This window comes from Cyprinodon tularosa, unplaced genomic scaffold (genome assembly GCF_016077235.1).
Source record: "Cyprinodon tularosa strain WSP-4 unplaced genomic scaffold, ASM1607723v1 ctg340, whole genome shotgun sequence".
NCBI classification, from domain to species: domain Eukaryota; kingdom Metazoa; phylum Chordata; class Actinopteri; order Cyprinodontiformes; family Cyprinodontidae; genus Cyprinodon; species Cyprinodon tularosa.
In genome coordinates, this window is record NW_024039053.1 from 482,722 (window position 1) to 505,909 (window position 23,188).

The 23,188-nt window shown below is 36.8% G+C and overlaps 2 protein-coding genes across 2 annotated transcripts; one reads left to right on the top strand and one right to left on the bottom strand.

Moving 5' to 3' along the window:
• The first annotated feature begins 3 nt into the window (after positions 1-3).
• Positions 4-9,724, top strand: zfyve19 (zinc finger, FYVE domain containing 19). Its single transcript, XM_038294464.1, has 11 exons — positions 4-218; positions 1,497-1,618; positions 1,705-1,758; positions 1,849-2,015; positions 3,583-3,725; positions 3,820-3,928; positions 5,423-5,635; positions 5,797-5,873; positions 6,026-6,127; positions 6,214-6,371; positions 6,598-9,724. The coding sequence occupies exons 1-11, from the start codon at positions 165-167 to the stop codon at positions 6,671-6,673; spliced, it is 1,275 nt and encodes a 424-aa protein (XP_038150392.1). The 5' UTR covers positions 4-164; the 3' UTR covers positions 6,674-9,724.
• A 35-nt stretch (positions 9,725-9,759) lies between these two features.
• Positions 9,760-17,873, bottom strand: zgc:162989 (uncharacterized protein LOC100037351 homolog). The gene is made up of 4 exons (XM_038294465.1): positions 17,428-17,873; positions 11,619-11,699; positions 10,311-10,343; positions 9,760-10,172 (listed from the first exon to the last, which is right to left on the bottom strand). Exons 1-4 carry the CDS (start codon positions 17,605-17,607, stop codon positions 10,104-10,106), a joined length of 363 nt encoding a protein of 120 aa, XP_038150393.1. The 5' UTR covers positions 17,608-17,873; the 3' UTR covers positions 9,760-10,103.
• Between the last annotated feature and the right edge of the window lie 5,315 nt (positions 17,874-23,188).

Here is a 23,188-nt window from a genome sequence, read left to right on the forward strand (position 1 = left end):
GTATGGTTTCCGGTCTACTTCCTGTTTTGATAATGACAGCGTTGACTTACCCTTAATGCATAGCTCTTTTTACTGTTTCATGTCTGCTGTAGTTGTAAGACCTTACACGTTTGTCAGCTAGGAAAGTATCTGTAACTGTACGGCGTTACTAAGGAGGTGACGCCATGGAGAGTCGTTGTTACGGCTGTGCATCAAAGTTCAGCCTCTTCAAAAAGGAGGTAGGCTACCTTCAGTGTTTGCGATACATAACATACACGCAGATTCTAATTTTTTTATTCATCTAGTGCCAGTTTGGCCAATTAAATTCCGCCTAATGTGTGTTATTATATTTAAAGGGAATAAAAGTAGTAAAATTCGATGCTATCCGACTTTGACATTATTTTGCTATGTCACACAATATATGACTCAGTTAAAATATAGAAAACATAGACCAATTTGGTAATTTAGATTGGAGTAAGAAATATTTTTAATTGATTAAAATAATCAATGCTGAAAATGTTCTGGATTTCCATAACAGACAATGAAATTGAATACATATGAACTAGAATGAGTTAAAATGGTAATGTTTTAAAAGGTAGGTGGAAGTTTAACTGAAGAACCGAATCGCTCTCCTATATCCACCTGCAACACTGCCAATCAGCTTTGAACCACACCTCCACGAAAGCCAATCGGTGTCCAAATGCGCTGTGACTTCATTCAGATGACACCATTTTAACGTTTGACCATGTCCAGCCTCTCCTCCACCATTGTAGCTAAAGCTTCACCAGAGTCTCATTCCTCCCGGACTCTTACTGCGTTCCCTGACCGCCATGTTGAGCCTTGTTCTGCCAGAGGTTACTTCCCAATGGGGAGTTTTTCCTCTCCACTGTTGCTGCATGCTTGCTCATTATGGACAAGTTCTCTCAACCTGTGTTATCCAAGCTGGACTTGCATCTTCCAGGTCCCTGAGTGAAGCTCTAGTATCAGCTCACGCAATCCACTGGATCTCCCCATAAAGCTCAGCATACAGTCTCGCTAACCAGCAGTCTATAGACTGACCAACTTCATCTATCTCCACTCCACCACCAGTTTTAGGCCTGGGGAAGAAACAGCCATATTCTTTGCTCCTGTTCATGCATATCTATCACAATTAAGTGCTATGTTCTCTGCCAAAGTCTGAGCTCCAAAGACAAGTAATTGTATCAATAAATATCTCCTAACTGTCTTTTTTCTTTGTGTGAGTTTTTCAGGTTGAAATATGCTCGGAAAAACCCCAGTTAAATTGTCTGTGAAAATTTTCATTTCACTTGAGAATAAGCAGCCTGATCAAATTCCTCCTTTTTCATCATCAGAGCGAGTACAAAAATAAATAAATATTTCTATAAATATAGAAATAAGTATACGAATGATTAAAAAATAGACCAGAAACTCAAGAATGGTTAATATCACAATACCCATAATTATTTAAGTGTTTTGGTAACATAGGAAGTGTAATTTCTGTAAAATTGTCCCCTTAGCTGGGCTGTAAGAGCTGCGGTCGCTCCTTCTGTTCCAGCTGTTTGACCTTCAGTGCTGTGGTGCCTCGCCATGGTAACACCCAGCAGAAGGTCTGCAGGCAGTGTCATGGTCATCTCACAAAGTAACCTCCTCCCACCTTTTCTACATATGTAAAATATTCTCAATGCATTCTTTTATAAGCTAATCTCTCTCTCTCATTATTATTAGAGGGGAACCTTCAAACAATGCTGGAAGATGGTCCCCTCCAGAAAACTACAAAAAGTTTGTATAGAATTTGTAAAGAAAATATAAATTTCAGTAGTATTTCATAACTTTTAAAATTCTTTCCTTTCTCCTTTTTTTTTTTTTCAGACGAGTTGCTGCGCTTGAAGCAAAACAGCAAGCTCAATCCACACAGGCTGGTGTTCATGGAGGGAGTAGAAATGGCAAATTGGTCCATCTACCAACCAAAGGGCTTAGCAAAGAAGACCAGGCTATTGCTGATAAGCTTCAAAAGCTAAAAGAAGACACTAAACCGAGTAATAAACCAGTTTTTTAGCACCTAACATCTTAACCAAAGCAGATGTTTAAAGTATTTATTTACAGGCCATTGGGGATTCTCACAGTGTCATAGTTTTTTTCTATACCGAAATGGGATGGGATTAATAAGAAAGTATATAAAATTAAATAATCTACTTTTTGTATTTATTTTCAGCTGAAAAACAATACATTTTTTAGTGCTGCTAAAAAAAATACCAGAACTGTTATCCTATTAATGCAGATATTAGCAAACCTTAGAAGGAAACCGGGTATTCTTAAATTACGATTATTGGCTGACCTGCTTGTTGCACAGATTATTAGATCTTTTAATGCCTCTCTGATCCTTATAGAGTAACACAATCAACTGTTTGTTTTTATTAGTTTTAATGCAAATGTAAATATTTTTCATAGGGCTGGAAAATATTAGAAAACATGCAGCTATGGTATTTCATGCTATAATATTTAACTCTGCTAGATATCATAGCAGGCAATTTAACAAAATCAGAATGTCATTACTGCTCTTCATTTTTCCCTCATCCCAACATGGCCGCTAATCTCCTAAAGCTTTAGAAGCTTTTTAACTTAAACATGCTGATGTCGGGGGCTTTTAAAGCCTTTCCAGACAAAAATTTCAGGGTTCTTCTTCATAAGACATGGAAAGGACCTGGCAACCAGGGAGAACTCCTCACATGCAGGGAATGATTGTTTTCTGATGGTTTATAATCAATTGTTAAGAGTTGAGCTACATTCTTCAAGAAATATTTAGATTTTTTTTTATTGAGAGAATCTGATATGTTGTCTGCCTTTATTAATTAAGACAGAGAAAGTGTTGCTCTGTTAAAGAATAGGGGTAAAAAGATAAATATAAATGGAAACAACTCAAAAAGTATCTAATGAAAAATCTTTTGACAGTTGTTCAGACTCTCTTGGTCTTTATTTTTGCAAAATTTCTTTCAGACTTTTTGTTTGGATTTTGACTGCTTTTTGGTTCAGTCTTGATGTTTCTCATCCAGTTCATATTTCTGTGCATGACCTGGATCTCAGCTTCTTGTAAAGTACATTGCAATAATTTTTTTTTGATTGGCATAATAAACTGGAGTTGTACTCAAATTAATTGGTCCTGCTAAAAATCAACGCAGGACCAAAATCGGGTCTATTCATCAGATGATCATATAATTTGTGTCACCTTCCTTGTGCCTGCACTATTCATAGATCAACGTTAGGTGGCTGAACAAGCAAAAAAGAAAAGGAAAATATGCTGGTCGCTATGAATAATAAATTGCTTTATAAATCCGTCCATACATCAGAGAATTAAAACAACATATCCGATGTTATTACTAATTGTGAAGAGTGCAAACCTGATATAAATCTAAGCCTTTCTGTGCTGGGGCCTCATTTTTCTCTTTTAATCTTTTTTATATTGTAAAACAGGATCTTAGTTTTAAAAGATTTGTTATTCTCAGAGATCTAAAACCAGTCTGTGCACAGCACTACCATATCTCTCTCTCTTTTAGGAAAACTTTACTGACACCTGTATTCTTGTACAACTTTTTAAAATCTTTTTAGAGTCTATCCCTTCTGAGAAAGAGATAGAGTCACGTCTTGCTGCGCTGAAAGCTCCCAGCCAACCAGTGCCTTCTGCAGAAGAGATGGAGGATCGCCTGGCAGCTCTGCGGGGTCAGCCACCTCCATCACAAGCCCCTCGACCAGTGAGTTCCTCTCCTTGTTATGAGTTAGATTCAAATATATGCCTGGTTAAGAGAAGAAAATATACAGGGTGTGCTTATGTGATCACGCATACAGGTACACCAGCCCCCTGACACCAGGACTCAGACTGAAAAAGCTAATGATTTGATTACTCAGATGGCAGACGAAGCTGCCATTGATGACCAACTATCAAGCCCAGAAGATGGTAAATAATTATTTGTCTCAATACATTTATATGTAAAGTTCCGGTTAGATGTTGACTGTCATCATTATTAAAGGTATAGAGGACAATCTTTTATCTCTGGATGGATCGTCTAAACAAGTGGTCCTCCTAAATATCATTCATTCTGGTAATATTTTTACGTAAGGCCGTCCTACATGCTCGTCCTGTTAGCTCTTTTTCTGCGCATGCGCACTTTCAGGCATATATATGTGGTGAGCTACGGTTTCAGGCAATAATTGAAGCTCACCTTTCTCACCATGGTTTTTTGAAAACGGCCGAGGGTTGTAAGAGGAAAAAGTCTCTATGAAGTGTATGAGAAGAAAAGAAAGGCGTCAGAAGTGGCAGATTTATCCCGTAAAGTCTGTGTGGAGAGCTTTTCTTGCAAAGCACTAAGGGATTTGCTATCACAGCAGCCCGCTGTCGCCATAGGCTGTCGACACCCGACAGCGGCGACTAATAAGAAAGGTGGTGCAGGTACCACGCAGTGGACCAACGGGGAAGTGATCATCTGTCCGAACAGTAAGTTGAGTTTAGAGTGACTGAGTTCACTATTAAGTCCCCGCTCTATATAGTGTTTTAGGGATTTGGGGGTTAGGGCAGACGTTCGGGCACAGCAAGCTTGTATGAGCTATGAGTACAGCAACTTTTAAGCAGAGTGTGCACAAGGAGAAATGGGCTCCTGCATGCTCTCTCTCACACACATTTTTTTTTTTTTTAAGTTGAGAGGGCGGGTCTTTTAAAAGATTCTAGAAAATCCTCCATCTATTTATATATAAGGATAAATGTATCTTAGCAAGTCAAAAAAACAAAACAAAAAAAAAAACAAATAGAGGCCATTAGAACTGGCAGTAGCTTTAATGGTTTTCACATTGAGTACAGAATATTGAAGTAGGAGGACCGTAAACCAACAACTAAATGGTATAAATTTAAAAAAAGTCTTTTTGTACAAAGCAATGATCCGAAACAGGCAACGTTCCTTTTTTTGTTGTTGCAATGAATTGAGAAGGTAAATATTAACTACTGGAATTGCGCCAACTTCAACCATATGGAAAATATGTGAGTCATACCTGAATGATACCTTGGCACTAACCTGGTATCAGGTTAGTGCCAAGAAATCTACCAAATTAAATGTCCTATTTTGTTATTTTTAAGAAAAACAGGAGTCTTATATCCCGCCAGGATTATGTCCCATTTGTTCCACAATTTGCCCATTGATATTTATCTAAATAGAAGAGTTACATCTGTATTTGCCACATGAACCTTTATTTATTTATTTATTTTTTGCATTTAATTCTTGTATTTTACACTCAATGGAGTTTCAAGTGAGACACCCAATTTCTACTAACTGTGAGTGTTTGTAAATGTCTGACAGCCTTTCCGTAATAATATGGTTATATAACAGTTTTACAGAGTCTGATCAAGTTGTCGTAATTCCCTTAATAAAACAACAGCCTTTTGTACTTTTCCCGTTTGAAGGTGTAGATATGAATGATCTGAACAAAGGGGAGGGTGCAGCTTCAGATGAAAACTTGGAAGACAACCAAGGAGGGATCAGGAAGCTGGAAGCAGAAAAGGACCGTCTGCTCGAAGAGGCCATGAAGGAGCTGAGGAAGGAGCACCACTCCCAGGATCAGATCCTCCACATGGCCAAGAGGCTGGCACAGTTGAAGGGGCAGGACCCAGATAAAGGTAACTGGAGCTAAGGGCGCTGTAATCTTATCCTTTATCCCTGTTTTATGGCAGAATTTCAAAGAACAAAGTAAGACAATACAGCACTATCTCTATAGATATGAGAAAAGTGTTGGTATGCTTGTTAAAGATAACCCCACCTTTTTCTGCTTCATGTTTAGTAACAGCTGACGACTTCAAACAACCTGATAGTGAAGAAGAAACAGAGGAAGAAGCTGTGAGGAGAGTCCTGAAACAGGTAAGGCATTGTACTCTACATCCCCCACCAAACCAAAGCTGTTGTTTAGTAGTTAGAACTGCCATGATGGCCACAAGAGGCTGCTGTTTGGCCATTTTAATAATACTTTGTGATTTAAAATACAGACATGTTTTGGATTTTGTTCGTTCCAGCTCTCAGAGGAAGCTGCACTCGATGAAGCCAGCGGATACAACATTCCTATAGAACAAAGTGGACCCAAGAACAGAGAGAAAAAGAAAACCTCTAAAAAAACAGTATGAGATAAGACCCAACAACCAAATCGATTGTTTTTGCTTGTTTATTCGTCTAGAATTTAAGCCACTCTTGTTATGTTTTAAAGACCCCCTCACAGAAGAGCAAGACTCCTCCAGCCGCTGCTGTACATCAGCCTTCAGACAGCGACGACGAGGAACTTCCGTGGTGCTGCATCTGTAACCGTGACGCCACCCTCCGCTGCCACACTTGTGATGGAGACCTGTACTGCAGCCGCTGCTTTCGGTAGGATAAGATCCATTAATCATCATAAATACTCCGCAGATTCTAGTGTATGACTCAAAGCGGAGCCTTGCTTGGAAAATCTTCACTTTGCCCTCAGGGAAATGATTTGGAATTCATATCCTGACCCAGATAAATCCTGCGCAGCTTGCCACCATACTGCTAAGCAGCATGAATATAAAGAATTTACCGTGATTAATTATCAATCTGCTCTCTATTATCTCCTCAGGGAAGGCCATGATAAATACGACAGGAAGGAGCATCACACCAGTAGCTACACCGCTCCAAAGAAGAAGAAGACATGATACTAAAGACGTTTGTCCTATTAAGCTGACCTCTAATGATTGTAGGGCTTACTATTTAGCTTCATGGGGTGTACAGTATTTACCCTTAACAGAAAAAGAAAACACTGCAGTAAACATCGTAGCACGTTATCTTCCAGTGCCTGGCATAAGTATTAATAAATGCTGTCTGATGTGTTCATGCATTTTATGGGGCAACTAAAAACTTGTATTTATTGGGCTATTATGTCATAAACACAGTAGCAGTGGAAAAAAAGGACTATAATGTTTGGATCCTTTGTTACAATCATTTGTATTCAGCTCCCAGTTGTCAGCACTACATAAAATCACCTTCTTCTGCAGAATAAAGCTGCAGATATTTTGAGGAATATCCCTCACATCCATAAATACATCAATATTTTTCCAATAATTCTTTCAATTAAAAAACCCAATCGGATTGGATGGGGAGCATCTCTGATTGGTTTTGATCTAAACTATTCCGTTTTAGCTTTTAGGTTTGTGTGAAGGTGATTCTCCACAAATAACTCTTATATTTTCCTCCAAGATGGCCCTCTGTTACGCTCCATCTCTCTTTCTCTCAGTTGTCATGCTTGCTGATAAAAGCATCCCTGCACTGTGATGCTGGCGCCATGCCTCATCGTGCTGATGTGACAGTAGTTCTCAGTTTCCACCTTAGAGGGGCTTTTATATAATCTTAAATAGTTAATTTTTCGTTTGACAAAAGTACTTTTTCACATATTTCCTGTGTCCGCCATAAGGGTTATATCTAGGTACCAATCAGTCTTCTGTTGGGTTTTTCTGTTTATTGTTTTTCATCTCTGCCAGAAAGTCCAGATTGGTTGTTTACACCACTCAGTTGGGGGGGGAATGGATTCTACCACCTGAGCTGTGGAATTCTGCAGCTCCTCTCGAGTCCCTAAGAGAAACTTCCACAGATGCCACAACTTTAGGTTTCTATTTTCTAATCTTAATCTGTGTTAACCTCCTTACTTTCTCCCTGGCCTGCCTTCTGTGTTTATGAGGCTGTTTGTTCACCAATGTTCTCTAACATACCTCAGAGGTCTAAACAAACAGCTGCATTTATACCAAACTCAAACTGCGTACCGTGGGTTTAATTTAGTGATTCAGTAACTTCATGCGGTTGAACTTTATTTTAGGGTATGTTGTATAAAAACTGAAAAAGAAAAAAAAAATGGATGCAACACAATTCAGTTTATCTGTTAAAAATGTATGAAAGTATGTTTTTTTTTTAACTTCCACTTAATAATTTAATGATTGGTGTTGGTTTGATACATGAATATATATCATCAAGATTTGCAATTGTGACAAAATGTGAAAAGGTTAAAGGAGATTGATTCAATTTGAGACAAAGTGGAAAAAAAATAAATAAATTAAAGAGATTAAAAAATACTTTGTAAGGCTCTTAGCAGCCATTAGACTAAAATAGACGCAGGCTTTAAATAACTGCAAAGCAAAAAGTTCTATATCTGAAACTCATCTTTTAAAAAAGGTTGAAGATTTTAAATTAAGAACATCTTAGAACCATCGGGGGGAGAAAAAAGAAGCGTCAGGTCTGTTTAAAGCTGTTATACGTTTTCATGAGAACAAAGCCTTCTCTGGAGTGTACTTCGCACAGGTCACTATCGGAGTATTTTTAACGCTTTACAGCAGGCAGCAAAAAGATCACAGAAGAAGCAAAAAACAAGTGAGCCCAAAAGAATCATTGTGGCATTTGTTTCCTTTAATATTTAGCTGTGTTTCTGACAAAATATCTTAACTTTCTGTTTTTTATTCATTTTTTGTATGCTAAGTGAAGCAAAATCATCTGCTTTGTAATAATTTTTTCTAAAACTAATGGAATGTATCTGAGAGAAATATCAGTCTGTGCTCCATGACTGTTTGGCCATATAGAAAGACTTTATGAGTCAGAATCATACAAATGACTGTAATGGAGCTTTCAGTGAAAAGACCCCCATGTAGGACAGTGAGAGGACCGTTTTTTAGCATCCATTATTGGATAGCTAACAGAAGGGGAAGCCATCATCACTCCCTGGGGGCTTCCTCCATTAACGATGGCCATGTTTGCATTTCTGGTGAAGTCATGCATCGCCACAGAGAGGAAGTGAATGGGTTTAATGGCTGCTTGCTAAATGGAACATCCTGTGGCTGATTTCAGTGTGTTTACTTCTAGACCTGACCTGTCAACGCTTCTGTTGTTTCCATCACTCTGTTGAAAAATTAATGTCAGAAAACAACACTGGCGGCTGGTCTTCCAGTCGGATCCAGACGCTGAACCACCTGGCAGGATGAAAACAGGGTTTGGTAGCATTAAGGTTTCATTGAAGCTGTACGTTTTGTGTATGTAACTTGGCTGTGAATTTTTTTTAAATATAACTATTTTTATTAATTCAGTTCAAAAAGTAAACCTGTAATTTTGTGCAGCGGTGTGAAATATTTCAAGCATTTTATTGATGTTGATTAGAATTGATTAAAGCAAATGGCTTTCTGTTAATTAAGGTCTGTATCCTAGCATTATAATTGAAAGTAGTAGAAGGAGAAAGTGGTAGAATAAAGTAAAGTGCTGAGGGAAGTACAGAGGTGGCTGGTCACAGTCAGTGGTTTTATTACTGCTTTCACTAGACCTCATTCGCCTGTAAAACAAGTTGACCTCATATTATATAGACAACTCCTGGGTGTTTTTCTTGAAGATGATTGAAACCAAACATGATACTAATTAGCTGAAGGCTGCTTTAAATCCCACTGGGATTTCTTTACATCTCAGCACTGGCATGGATTTACCTGTTAGTTACTATACATTCCAGTGTTAAAAACTTCTCGTCTAAAACTGAATTTTGGTTTCTCATTTGCTTTAAGCCAAATTCAAAGTTAACTGAAACAAATACCAGAATTCACTGAAAAAAAATGTATTACATTTCTTTTTAACTTATTTAATTCAAGTAGTAAGTAAACCATTTTTTTTTTCGATACCATGATTTATTCAAGTTGAACATGTTGGTGCATAATCAATGCCTAATAAAACACACTGGTTCATCACTTTGCTCTGGATCTAATTATTCGCACAAACAGCCTTAATTTGAAAAGCTTCCATTTTATTCCAACAACATTGTTACCTGAACAAAATGTCTATTTACATAAAAAAAGAAACTGAAAATGTACACTTTTAACTCCTACACACACATGAAAAGAGTCCATCTAGGTAATAGTGTCAGTTTTATCTCTTTTACATTATATATACTGTAAAAGGAGTTTAAATCTTAGAAGAGTCCATAAATTGGGAAAAACAAAAATCCAGTCTGGGGGGAGGGAGACAGGTAAGCTCTCACTGATGTGTCATTCTCTCTTACAGGCATTCAAACAGTTAACCCTTCGGGAAGAAGACGCTCCCCATCTTGATTCTTAACTTGACCTATAATTATTTCTTCAAGGGGCCTGACATTTTCCTTAGGCCTTTTATCCTGTAGAGCAGCGCGTTGATAAAATCCTGTGGAGAAGTTTGAGAGGGCACATTTTTATTCTCTATATCAGTTTTACATAGAGAAAATATCCTAATAAATACATTTTTCAATTTTTAGAATATGCTGCTTTTTAAAGTGGAAGTGGAGATTATATGTCACTTTACCTCTTTTGGCTTTCCGCATTCTTGCAATAGCTCCTGATAAGAGAAGAAATATAAAATTAATAAAATTAATTTCAGCTTATTTATATAGCACCAATTCACAACACATGTCATCTCAAGGCCCTTTACAGAGACGATCCAAACAGATCATACAGTCAGATTGGTTCAAAGTTTTCAATCTAAGGAAAACCAGTTGATTGCATCGACTCACTGACTGCAAGCATGCTTGTAGCGACAGTGGAGAGAAAAACTCCCTTTTAACAGGAAGAAACCTCCAGCAGAACCAGGCACAGTGTGAGCCTGGTTCTGGTTCTGATATTAACTTTTGTGTCCTTTCAACAGGGAGGCTACAAAAATGTGAGAAGGAGGGCAATGGGCACCCATGAAAAACTAAGCTTAACCAAGGCCAGATGGGCTTATATAGAGAATATTTTGTATACATATAAATCTACAATGGAGGAAGATGATTGTTGATATTTATTTGTTCGGCAGAGATTTTATCCTTTAAAGGAAAGTATTATCAGTAGCCCACATTCCTCTGGAAATGGTCTGCAGGTGCAGATCATGTCAAATTTAAATAAATTAGTTTTTGCTTGAACAAAATAAGGGAAACATACTGACAAATACAGATTAATAACCTGATCAAACACAGGTTAATATGTTGAAATTAATTGATTAATGAAATTGTTCAATATTAGTTCCCAGCTAGAATGCATCTATTGCTTTGGAAGAAAGCAGAAATGCTTTTTCAGATAGATTGTTAAGCATGCCATCAACATTTAGTGTGACTTTAAACTGGATTCAAGCACCAAATTGGGTTAGGCCAAAGGTTCAAACTGTATACGCAGAAATGGTTACAATCAACTCTTAAACCTGAATATCTCCAAACTAATCTCTGTTTCTACATTTAATTCCGTAAAGAATAACATGCAACCAGGAAATGTTGCATTCTCTGGCTTTTGAGATGCAAATCTGCCCAACAGCTTGGAAACCAGAAGCATCGTACAGGATGTCAAAAACCGCCAGGAAAAGATGCGTTTACCAAAAAAGAAAAAAGTTTGAGCTGCTTCTTTTTTATAATATGACAGTACACAGTATTAATTTGTTTATAACAGACATCAAAAGCACCTAGAGATCCTGTAAAATGAATTGGCGGATTAGACTTTGCAGACCTGGCTTTACTGAGAAGCATAAAATGAAGAAACTGGAGGCCTGAGTTTATGCTTTATTGAATAATTTGTGGGGAGAAAATCATGTTTAAACCTTGTTGGTTTAAAAACATTTATTATCTGTGCATAGAAATGTGCTCACCTGAAGACGAGTTCTTTGTCCTTCATCGGGCAATTCTAGAAGTTCATCTATGTCAATTTCTATCTCTGGAATCTCCTCCTCCTGTCAGGGATATAGAAGCTCATTTAAGTATTTTCACTGTAACAGTGTGAATATGTTTTTATGCTGTACTTTTTAAATCATTCATAACCTAAAAGCATGATTCCATTTAAATTTTACAACCCTTTTGTTACAGATTGTCCCAGGTGAAAGGGAGCTGCTTTCAGAGTTTAAACTATAGTTGTAAAGTAAAAAGGTTTATTTCTCGTAAAATGATAGTTCAGTGAGCAGCATGAGCCTTGGGTTTGAAGGGCTCTAGTAGGCCTTTGTTTACATAAGGCAGCTACAGTTTTCATGGATGGATTACCATTTACTATGTGGTTCAACCATTACAGGGAGATTATTTCCATCTATTGAGCTCCATATTAATCCTTAGTTGGTTTGCCACACATTATCAGCAAACCTGTTCCTGACCCCCCACGCAACATCAAATATTTTTCCAAATTTGATGTGACAGACCAACAAAAGGAGTACATAACTGTGAAGCTGAAGGGAAATTATGAATTATTTGTATTCATTTTTTTATAGAACAAAAATAAAAAAAAAATCTGTTGTGAACATTTGAATTGAGCTACATCCAAAGATTAAGCTATTTTAATGTTCTATCCATTGATAACCCATTTTAAATCTGATTTTAATAATAATAATTGAACTTTATTGATCTAATATTTGAGAAATTTACCTCTGTATTTAACCCATCCCCTTGGGGAGCAGTGGGCTGCCATCATGGGCTGCACAGAGAACAGTATGGGGTTAAGGGTCTTGCTCAGAGGCACAGTCTGTCTCTGAATGGGAGTCTGTGGGAGTGGGGCTCAAACTTAGAACCTCACAATTCCAAGCTCTGTGTCCTAACCACTAGGCCTCCACTCCCCACAATAATTTTTAGCAATATTTTACTAATAATTAACCAAGAGTGGCCAAGATATTGAAGTTATAACCATTAATTCTAACTTGATGTTCCTTTTCTCAGCTAAAGCAAACAGCAAAGCAATTAATCTGTATAACCAGCTTTTAATAATCCCCCTCTCCACCCACAGAGAGACTGGGGACTGCAATCAGCACAGTTCATAGACTGATATCTGGAGTCAGCAGGAGCATGCTCACATTTGACAAGCGTGGCCTCATTTTAGAGGGAATGTTTTCCGGATGAGGAATTTCTTGGCTAAAACCAGTTGGACTTGCACAGCTCTCAACCAAAGGAAGGTAATCAATGAGGAAGTGCTGAGTGGTGAAATAGATGGGCCCTCACCAGAGTCCCCTGTGGTGCCTTTAATTGATATGTACTGCAGGTTTGGACTTTCTCTGATTCTGCTGAACTCTGTAAAAGGAATCTATGAGAGAACTTTTGGATCATGCTTTATGCTACTGCACGCACACTTATATGCTCAATTGTTTCCTATTAACAACAAATAAAGTATGAATAAGGATAAATCTGGCAGCTTAAGTTGTAAAACTGCATAAAGTAGTCAAGTGATTTTATTAGATTTTTTTTCACCATAATGTGTTTCAGACAACCAATCTATGCAAAGCATCACTAAATATCTAATTGCAATTCTTTTCCTCTAACTAGCTAAACCTACAAGGTTTCATACAGTCACTGGTTTTCACTTTGTTGGGAGTCTTAATTGGAGGAATGTTGTATTTTAATGAGACCACCAGGCATAGACGTCTCTGTAGCATTTTCTACATTTGAAAAAACTGATCTTAGAGCTACTGGCATCACTGCGATAAATCACAAATATCAAAGCAAGTCTTGGAGGGCAGCAGTTTTTTATTTTTAGATAAGCAGTTAAAATTCAGAAACCTTTTGAATATTTATGGTGTTGGTGAAAAAGCGCAGTTAGTAAATTATTTATCTGTGTCTTAGCGTTGTGTTGGATTTAAGGCTTTTGTATTATAATTGAATAAATTTCTTCTAAAACTGAGGCACATATTTCTTTTTTTCATATAGTTTCTCTCTGAAACCAAGTAATTCCCACAATTTTTAATATACAGGTATCATGGAAAATGATAAAATCCTAAATTTCACCCAAATTAAGAGCAATAATCGTTACAGTCTAACACTGAGCTTTGCTATGAAAGAAACGGGCCAAAACAAAGTGCCAGGGATAGAACTAAGAATCCAGTTAATGTTAATAGTTTGAAGAATAGATATTAGTCTGCAATCATTTGAATAAATATGTAAAAAAAAAAACAAATCATTAAATAGTTTCAATGTATAAATAATTCATATTATTTAGAATTATGTTTTCATTTTTCCTTAATTGCTAAAATAAAAAAAATGTAAAACTTAAAAAAACACTATTATTGAGACCTTGCATTTATTTAATCTAAAAACCAGCTGTGATTATATAATTAACTATTGAACACTTTGACTTTACTTCTGCTAAATCGACTATAGAATATTTTAAACTGACACATGTCAAATAGACCCTAATATCAGTGCTTCATAGCACCTCAAATACACAAGCATTCATTATATATTTAATATAAATGTCACATAAATATGTTTTATTTTTGCATGTAATTTCCTGCTACCCTAAAACGAAACAGTCCCGCTGCTCTTACTGTTTTATTTTAGTAAGAAACTCTGTTACAATTTAAAACAGTTTTAGTTAAACTTCCTACAGTTCCCTAACATGTTAGGTAACCAAATCCACTGGACCACCCTCCTGCAAAAGCATCTCAACAAAACATTAACATGACAAACACTTTTTTGCGTTTATGTTATCATGACGGAAACCATGGCCTGGAAAATCAGTCTGTTGTGAGACACTGCTGGTGCATGTTTAACTTATCAGTTCTTTTCCTGTTCCTGTCAACGTGTCTAAATATCCAGTAATTACTCTGAGACAAAGGGGACCTAGTTAAAAGAGCTATTGATACTACAATTTCTCATTTTCTGTTTAGAAGAATAAAAGTTGTGCAAACTTTTGGTGATAAAATTATTTAATTGGATAACTTGAATGCTCTTAACATTATAAGCATAAACTTCAGTCTATTTGGTTTTCATTTTCACCAATGAGAGTTGGAAAATGCAACAAGATTTTTACTTGTGTGCATGTTTTTTAAGTTATATTTAGAGTCTGATAACTCTAAATATAGCTTATTTAAACAAATGACCTTCAGAACTCACATTAAATAAAGTTTACCTAAGCTTTGAATGGTACAGAGCACTATTTAGTTTAAAATATGTAAAACTTCCTAATATACAACAAATCTATCACAGTCGATCTAAATAGGCCAGACAAAGACAGCATTTGTTAGAAATATAGTCACTTTAGAGAAGTACTTAAAATTAGCTCTTCAAGTGAAAGAAGATGTTCATAGGGAAACCATTAACTGCGTATTTCCCAAATTCACCATAGAAAGCTGTAAATTTATTGTTTTCATGTTGACTAATGTTGGGAGTTGCATTGTGATGTGGGGATGCCTCTTCTCTTATAGACAGGAAAGATTAACAGAACTGATAAGCTGAATGACACAAAATATAAGGAAACTTTGGAGCAAAATTAAGAGGCTGTAAAATACTTTAAGTTCATCTTCAGGTTGGTCAACATCTCAACCAGTGTTGCACTGGATTGCTTAGAATCAAACATATTTATGTGTTTGAAAGCTTCTTCAAAGTATAGACCTAAACCCAATTGACAGTTTGTGAAAATACATAGGAAGCATGGATTAGAAGTACTGAATGAAAATATCACTGTAGTGGCAACATGTTTTGAAAACTGTCTATCATTTTTCCCTTTTACTTTCCGCTATTTTCTGCTCTTTCTTCGCCCACATCCTAAGAAGATGAAGAGAATTTTATTGTATTACACTAACATTATGCTACTGTTCAAACTTCTTTAAAGAGGAAGTTTAAAACTTTTTAGAAGGTGTGAAGTTCCTATGAAGTGGTCCCCTCCAGACTGGGCAGCACTTGTATGAATTAGAAATGCAAATGAATAATTTAGGCGGTAACACAGGGGACTGATGGTAAATGCTTCCACGCGGAAGACTCAGAGAACCAACAGAGTAACCTTTACCCAAGCCCCATGCAAAATTTATCACACTACCCAGTGACCACTGACAAGCGGCTCATGCAAAACATTTGGAAGTTAGATAATTTATTGTTGGGTTGGAATTTCATTATTACTCTTAGAAAGAATACATTTATGATTAGTATTTTCCTGACACGGGTCTGGATATTTGCGTTGTTATTGCCAAATCTTACAAACTCATTAACATTTAACTTTTACAACAATGCTATGAAATATATTCCTTTTCTAACCTCATGCAATCTTGCATCTTATGTGCAACGGTGCTGAAAATAAGAGAGAGACCATCCTATACTTCAGTTGTCAACCAGAAACGCAGACTTTTATTTTCTTCTGCAGCAACATTAGAGAGCTATTTGTGGGAAAGAAAGAGATGGCTGCAGACAATCTACTACAAACTCTGTACTAGCTTGACTTTACAATAAAATGGGGGAAAAAAACTCATTCCACCCTTTCCGGGTGGAAAAGAGGGAGATCTTGTCATCCGATCGCCACCGTCATCAGGAAGCTCATGCTGCTTAAAGGACAACCCTAACTCTAACTATGCCAAGCAGTCTCATGTGGGCGATGAGACATCTGTTGCCATGGTTTCCCCTCACAGAACACCAAGCAAGTCAATATGGAGCCTCTGACATAATTGGATTGTATCCCACAGCACAGGATTTGCTTTACGATGCCTGTATTCCTACGCTTACAATTTGTTTGATGTATTTTCCTAATCCACATTATGTTAGACTGATAAGGAAAAAGGATTTTGTTTTTTTTTACACAGAAATGTCAGCCTGCTAACAATTTTGTCCATATTTGATGATCTATGCACCGAATATTTCATCAGGGCTTCTTCAGGATGGAACTGGTCATTAAGTGACAGTGCTGGTTTTAGGACTGGGTTGTTTGACAGCAGAACTTGGTGTCACCTGCCTTGTTTTCTCTTGTGGCTCTCATCATCCTCTGAACCATACATGTTAGATGAAGTTTAAATGGGGCAACTTTACTGTCCAATTATTTAGAATTAATTAAAAATAGTGTCCCATGGCTTCTAAAATCCTGGATGTGGAAACTTTACACTGGACCTCAAGTTTCTGAATCCTGTGCAGGTTTTCTTTGAAAGCTTTGGGAACTTGATTCCAATTTAAAATGCAAAATTTACTTTGAAGAGTGAAGAGCTCGGGAGTAGTGAAAGGAATGCAGCAGTTGCATGCCATTTCCTGGTTACAACTGTGACTCAGCTCTTCAAGCACTGTCTTCAGCTGCAGTCCACACCTTGCATATCGTCCCTGAACTCTTGAATTGCCTTTGCGTCACAATGCTTTGTAGGTTCTGTTGGTTGTTCCTGTTGCATGCGGGCATTTCTACAACACTTTTTCTTCCACTTAACCTTCTATTTTATCCATGTTTACATGTTTTTTAAACAGAAATCCTTTCTAGCAAAAGTCTTGCATGCCATCCTGCTAAAGCCATCTGCTGTATTATCAGGACAGCAACCTTCCATATGTCCTTATGACTGTGTAGGGCCTAGCATAATTTTTCTGTATTAAATATTTATTTTATCATTTAAATGTCAGTTTTGTATTAGCTGTAAAGCCACACATGATGGATCCCCATAGCAGGAACCTTTAAGCAGTTCTTCACCACATTTCCATTAATGCAAAAGAGTTGACAGTCAGAGTGAGAGAGCTCTGTCCCCCTACCTCACAGTCAAACAGCAGGTGCAGCTGCCCATCGATCCACTCCTCAATATCCAGCCTTCTCTGCAGGTCCTTGCGGTTGTACTTCACTGTCAGTTTGCCCAGCTTACGGTTTGCAGGGTCTTCAGTCTTGTCCGGCGCCTGGAACACCACCCTGGACTGGGTGCTTGGCTCTGACGCCATGGTTGCCACGGCCTCAGGAGAACCGTGGATCACAGACAGAGCCACAGGCAATGAAGCACTCCACGTACACACCAACTCCCCTCCTCTATTTGCTTATAGCTGATTTTCTAATAGGCTGCTGTTCTCACACGCTGCTCCTCTTTTCTTCTGTGTCTTTAATTCCAGCTTCTGGTTCTCTGCTTGTCCTTGTCGTCCCTCTCACTTATTCTCTCTGAAGCTCACTCTCTTGCTCTCTTTCACTCCACCTCCTCCTTTGCAACACCCACTGGCTGCACTATCAGGAGGATGGTAATGAGATATGACTCTCTATGTGAGTGTGTGTGCGCTTTGCAGGGTGTATAATTGGTTTTTGTTCTTTCTTTTCCTTATAGCAGGTGGAAGAGCATAGGTCAATTGCACCAATAAAAAAGAAGAAAGGTTGAAAGGGCACTCATCGATGGATTATCAGTTTGGCTGCATATCTGCTTAAAAACAACAACTAAATCAAACATTGATTTGCATTTTGTTTGCACAAATTGAACATAAAACATAAGAATCAAATTCCAGCACAACTTTTGTTGAAGTATCTAAAGTATTTATTGTCTTCGAAGTGAAAAAGCAATGGCCACACCTTCAGACTACTACTACCAAGAAGGACTGTTTGTATGATTTTTTCTGAAAAGCTGTTTAGTTTTATGTCAGGTTTATTGGCACATACAACTTCTTGAAAAAAGTTCAACTTTTGTCCCATAAAATGTTTAAGGATCATCAACATGTGTTTTAAGGAATTGGGAGAGAGGGATTTGTGTTAGTTTAGGTCACCAGTGGTTTAAGCATTGGAACTCTACCATAGATGATAGTTTTGCTCAGATGCAATAAAACTTCAAGAGAAGGTCTGCTGTGCTTTCGCTTTTGTGAAATTTCAATACTGTTGGTATAGGCTCGGGAAGTAATTTTGGTTTGCAAATCCTAGGAACTTTTTTTACGGTACAGGTCTATCAATAATCATGTGTGGCTAGTGAAACTGAAATCTTGCTTTAATTAAGGTGACTTTTTTTTTATTAATTCAGGTTGGAAAACTCTTTATTTCAAATTTAAAAACCTTTTTTCCTGCACTGTATTTCCAACTGTGGGGAGGTCCCTCTCTGCCAGGTGAGCCAGGGTTCACCTACTGTGGTCATTTCTTTATACTTCTTATGGTAGCCATTATCAGGTGCATGTGTAGTAAGGCAAGTCAAATCGGCATCCTCAGTTAAGCACTCTTACATAATACATGAAGAAGAGTTAGCTACTCATGGGTGCCAAATTAGACCAATAAGTCGAACGTAATTCCAGAAATCATCAATATTTGTAAAGGAGCATGTAACAGCCGAACACATCAAGCAATCCGCATAAAAACGCAGAAAATGTTTCAGTATATCATAGCAATATGATTAATGGGCATTGAGGTTCTTTTGAGCACGCATCATTCATAGCTGGCAGTGTTGACCCTCTGATGCACCGTCTGTTACAAGAACTAAATTATTAAGGCCTTCTAGGTACTCACCTTTCCAAGCAAACAAATTCATTCATCCCATGCCATGCTGCTTTGTTCTGCATGGTGAAACTGGTTAAAATAAACTACAACTGCAAACCCATGTAAGGTCTTCTCACCTCCAACTTGGCTGGGTGGTTTGTTAAAGGGATTTAAAAAACAAAAAATCTAAAGGAAGCAGTAAGTCAACAAGCTGCCTCACTGCGGGTTTAAAAAGGTAGACTTTCACTCCCAGAAGCTGAGCTTACCTGCTTAGTATTTGTTCTGACTTAGGTTCACTAGATCTTGGAATTACTATAAATCTATGTTTCATAATATGTTAGTCTTTTCACTGTTCCTCTGCAGGTGTTACCCAGTGGTTACACAACTCATTTCATGCCATAACATGGTCACCAGTCTAAGCAAGCTTTGTGCTCTACTAATTAAACAGGATTCTGAGCTCTGGTAATAGAAATAATAACCTAATTGTATTTCAGAGAGAATGAGACAAAAGATTAGTTTTTTAAATAAACAAGTTAGTCATCCTTAAAATACCTTTAGCTATTGATGTATTAACACTGCCACCTGCTGGAACAATATGAAACTTATTTAAAACTTTGTGGCAAATGATAATATAAGTTAGAAGACATTGTGGTCCTAAGCCATAGAACAGAGTCTGAAAAAAAAAAAACTTTCCTTCTAATGCTCAGCTTGAACTTCAAAGACTTAATTTTTTTTTTAGCAAATCTCAAAAGGTTTTATTGAAAATGCTCTAAATAGTTTTAACCCTTTTTAAAATCGACCATCATCTACATCCACCCTCTGTCCTCACATAGATGCATATTTTTCTACCTTTAAAGCCTCATTTAAGTGATTCATCAGAGTTTGCTTGTTTACAAACAAAATCTTAAAGCTTAAGTTATGTAATGCACATCCTTTTTTTTATATACTTTTGAGACATAGATTTCCTCTTTTATATCTAGTATTTTTTACCCCTATGTTTAAATATATACTGATTTTAACATCTGAGGCATTTGTGCATGAAAGCAGAAGGTAACTGCACGTCAATGTTCGTTGTTATAATTTACATATTTCAAGCCTGTTCATGCTCATAGTTAATGGTAAAATAACTGGTCTGTGGTCACAGACCAACAGTCAAAGCCCCTTTTCTACCGCACAGACAGATGCAGAACGGAAAAGAAACTTTTTCTCTGGCCACATCTTGAATTGCACGAGAACAACCAACTAAACCAGAGCTATAAAAGAGTTAGATAAGATGCAGCTTTCGCTTGAAGTCAAATTTTTTCAAGCAGAGACACATGCTAGTAAATAAATGCAATGGTTTCAAATTTATTTTCAGAAATAAAATCCTCAGACGTTGTCAAAGTAGTAAATCGAGTCTGTCTTTGTAATTTAGAGGTGTCAGAGGTCAGTGAGATACTCATTGGGCAAATGGGGGATTATTCAGAGGAGTAACTAAGGTGCCCATGGAAACTCTGGAAGAGCTGCAGGGATTCCCCACTCCTTTAAAATCCAGGACAAATATTAGCCACAAATCTAGCTTTTATGGAGGAGTTGTAAGAAGAATAACATTGTTGACAGTTTGTTATAGGAAAACTCAGTAAATGTGTAGGAGCAGGTGCTAGAAAGTAGACTGAACTGTATGACTGACATGGAAAGCGCTGTGTGGAGGAACCATAACACTGTAGATTATATTAATAAACCATTCACATGGTGAAAGATGGAGATGATGGCAGCATCAGGCTGTGGGGAAGCTTCTCTTTAGCAGAGACTGCTGACGATTGGAGCTGATCTGGATTAGTGGGACAGATAATGGAGCTAGATCCATGTCAGTATTGGCAGAAAAACTGTTTTCATTCAACTTTTTCCTGCTTCTTCTGAAATCTACAATCATTTATCTTGTTTTGTTGACATTCCAGAACAGATGATTGTTTGCACACCACTCCATAAAATGGTTCACGCTTCTTGCTTATCTCTGATGCACTCAACTACAGCAGAGTCATCTGAGAATTTCTGCACGACAGGACTCTGTTTGGTACTGGAAGTCAGAGATGTGCAGCATAAAAAGAGAGAGTAAGAGTACTGTTCCCTGTGGTGCTCCTGTGCTGCTGACTACTTGATTAGACTGCTGACCCTTCATTCTAACAAACTGTGGTCTGTTCGATAGGTTGTCTTTGAGTCTTCTGAAGTTTCTGACAAAGTAAATCAGGTGGAATTGTATAAAATGCACTGAAGAACTCAAAGAACATGCTCCTCACATTGCTGTCTGCCTTGTCCCATGACACTGGGTTTGTTGAAAAAGTTGTATGATGGCATCTTCAAATCCTTGGATAAACAAACAGCAGGGGGTTCTGATAGCTGCTTGTTTGCTTGCTGAGGTGAACCAACAGTAGGCTCTCTAGACCTTCATGAAGTGGGATTTCAGGGCAACATGTCTATAATCGGTAAGGACTATTGGTCAGTAGACCGTCTGTGAAGATGCTATGAAATGAATAAAATAAGAAATAATGAAATGTATATGTAAATTAATTTATTAAAAACAAATAACTAATATTATTTAATATATATATATTATATATTTAATTATTTAATGGTATTTACATTTTACGTTAACAATTAGCTACTCAGTATTAAATTCTTGATTCAATATTGTATATTGCATAAATTGTACATTTAATTTTAGGGTAAATTAAGGGTACAATTATTTATTTCATTTATATATTTCAATTATAAATTTACTCCTACACTATATATTCAATGCAATATTCATTTATTTGATTTTGTCCCCTTTAACCTTCAATTCACTCTGCTAGTATCGTTTGTGGGTCAGTTTAGTGGGGTTAAACCTAGCTATGTTGATAGAAAACAATAGGCTTTTGTGACATGCAGCCTGCATTTAACAAAGGTGGATGTCTTGTATCACTGAATGAATTCTTTTGTCTGCTATATACAAACATAAGCTGGATGTCTTTGTATCTTTAACTGATTCATACAGGGCTTTCCCAAAGTACAAGCTGCCTTTTTGGTGGCTTATGAGCTACAGCTTCCTCTTTTTGCTTAAAATATAATAATGTCCATTATGGCCAAACACTTCAATTCTGGTTTTTAATAATCTAAAGGGTGTTTCTCCCAAAGAAGTAATGTACTAATTCTTTGGTGGGCTTTTACAGTCTGAGTTTTTATTATTTTGTAGTGGCTTATTTTCCTCTGAGGGGCCTTTCCTTTTATTTTTGCTGTGAATAATTGCATTCCCTGCAGATTTATCCAGCATTTTTAAATGGTCTTTGCTCTTATTCAGAAGTCGATACACATATTTTGTACCCAAACGTGTTCATGAAACAGTTTAACCTCCTGAAGAGCATAATGTCTGGACATCCTCATATCTTAAAATGGATGAAACAGTCTAAAAAAGGCCTCTGCCTTATTTGTTAAGATTTATGCACAAAAAGAAAGCAGTGTGTTTAATTCAGCAAGTGTTCTTCCATTTACTCAATTTGTGAGATAAACCAAAGAAACCATACAGCATTCCAATCTAAGCATGATTATGATTCCCACCTTTACTAATCCTTTATGTTTGTAAACTTCTGAATTCTAAGGAAGTAGTTATATATATATATATATATATATATATATATATATATATATATATATATATATATATATATATATATATATATATATATATATTCTTAATATGTTGGTCAAAACAGTTTTTCCCCCTCCCCCAAAAGTAAAAAAAAATAATTAAAAAATGTAAAACATAATTGTACATGAATTGGCATATTCGATCAGCAGGCTCCTATGAGGTCTTTAAATCCTCTCTAAATGCACACTTCTAGTTTTTATTCTAGTCTAAGTGGACATTTGGCAAAATTTTACTTTTAAAATGTATTTTAATTGAAACATTTATCCTACTATATTTTATCTCCATTAAATTTTTCTTTTTGTAATGTGTTTATGTATTTTAGCCTTCAGTTTTTATCTCATGTTCCTTAACTGTGATTCATGTTCAGCACTTTGCTCACCCCCAGGTTGTTTTAAATGTGCTTTATAAGTAAAGTTTAAGTG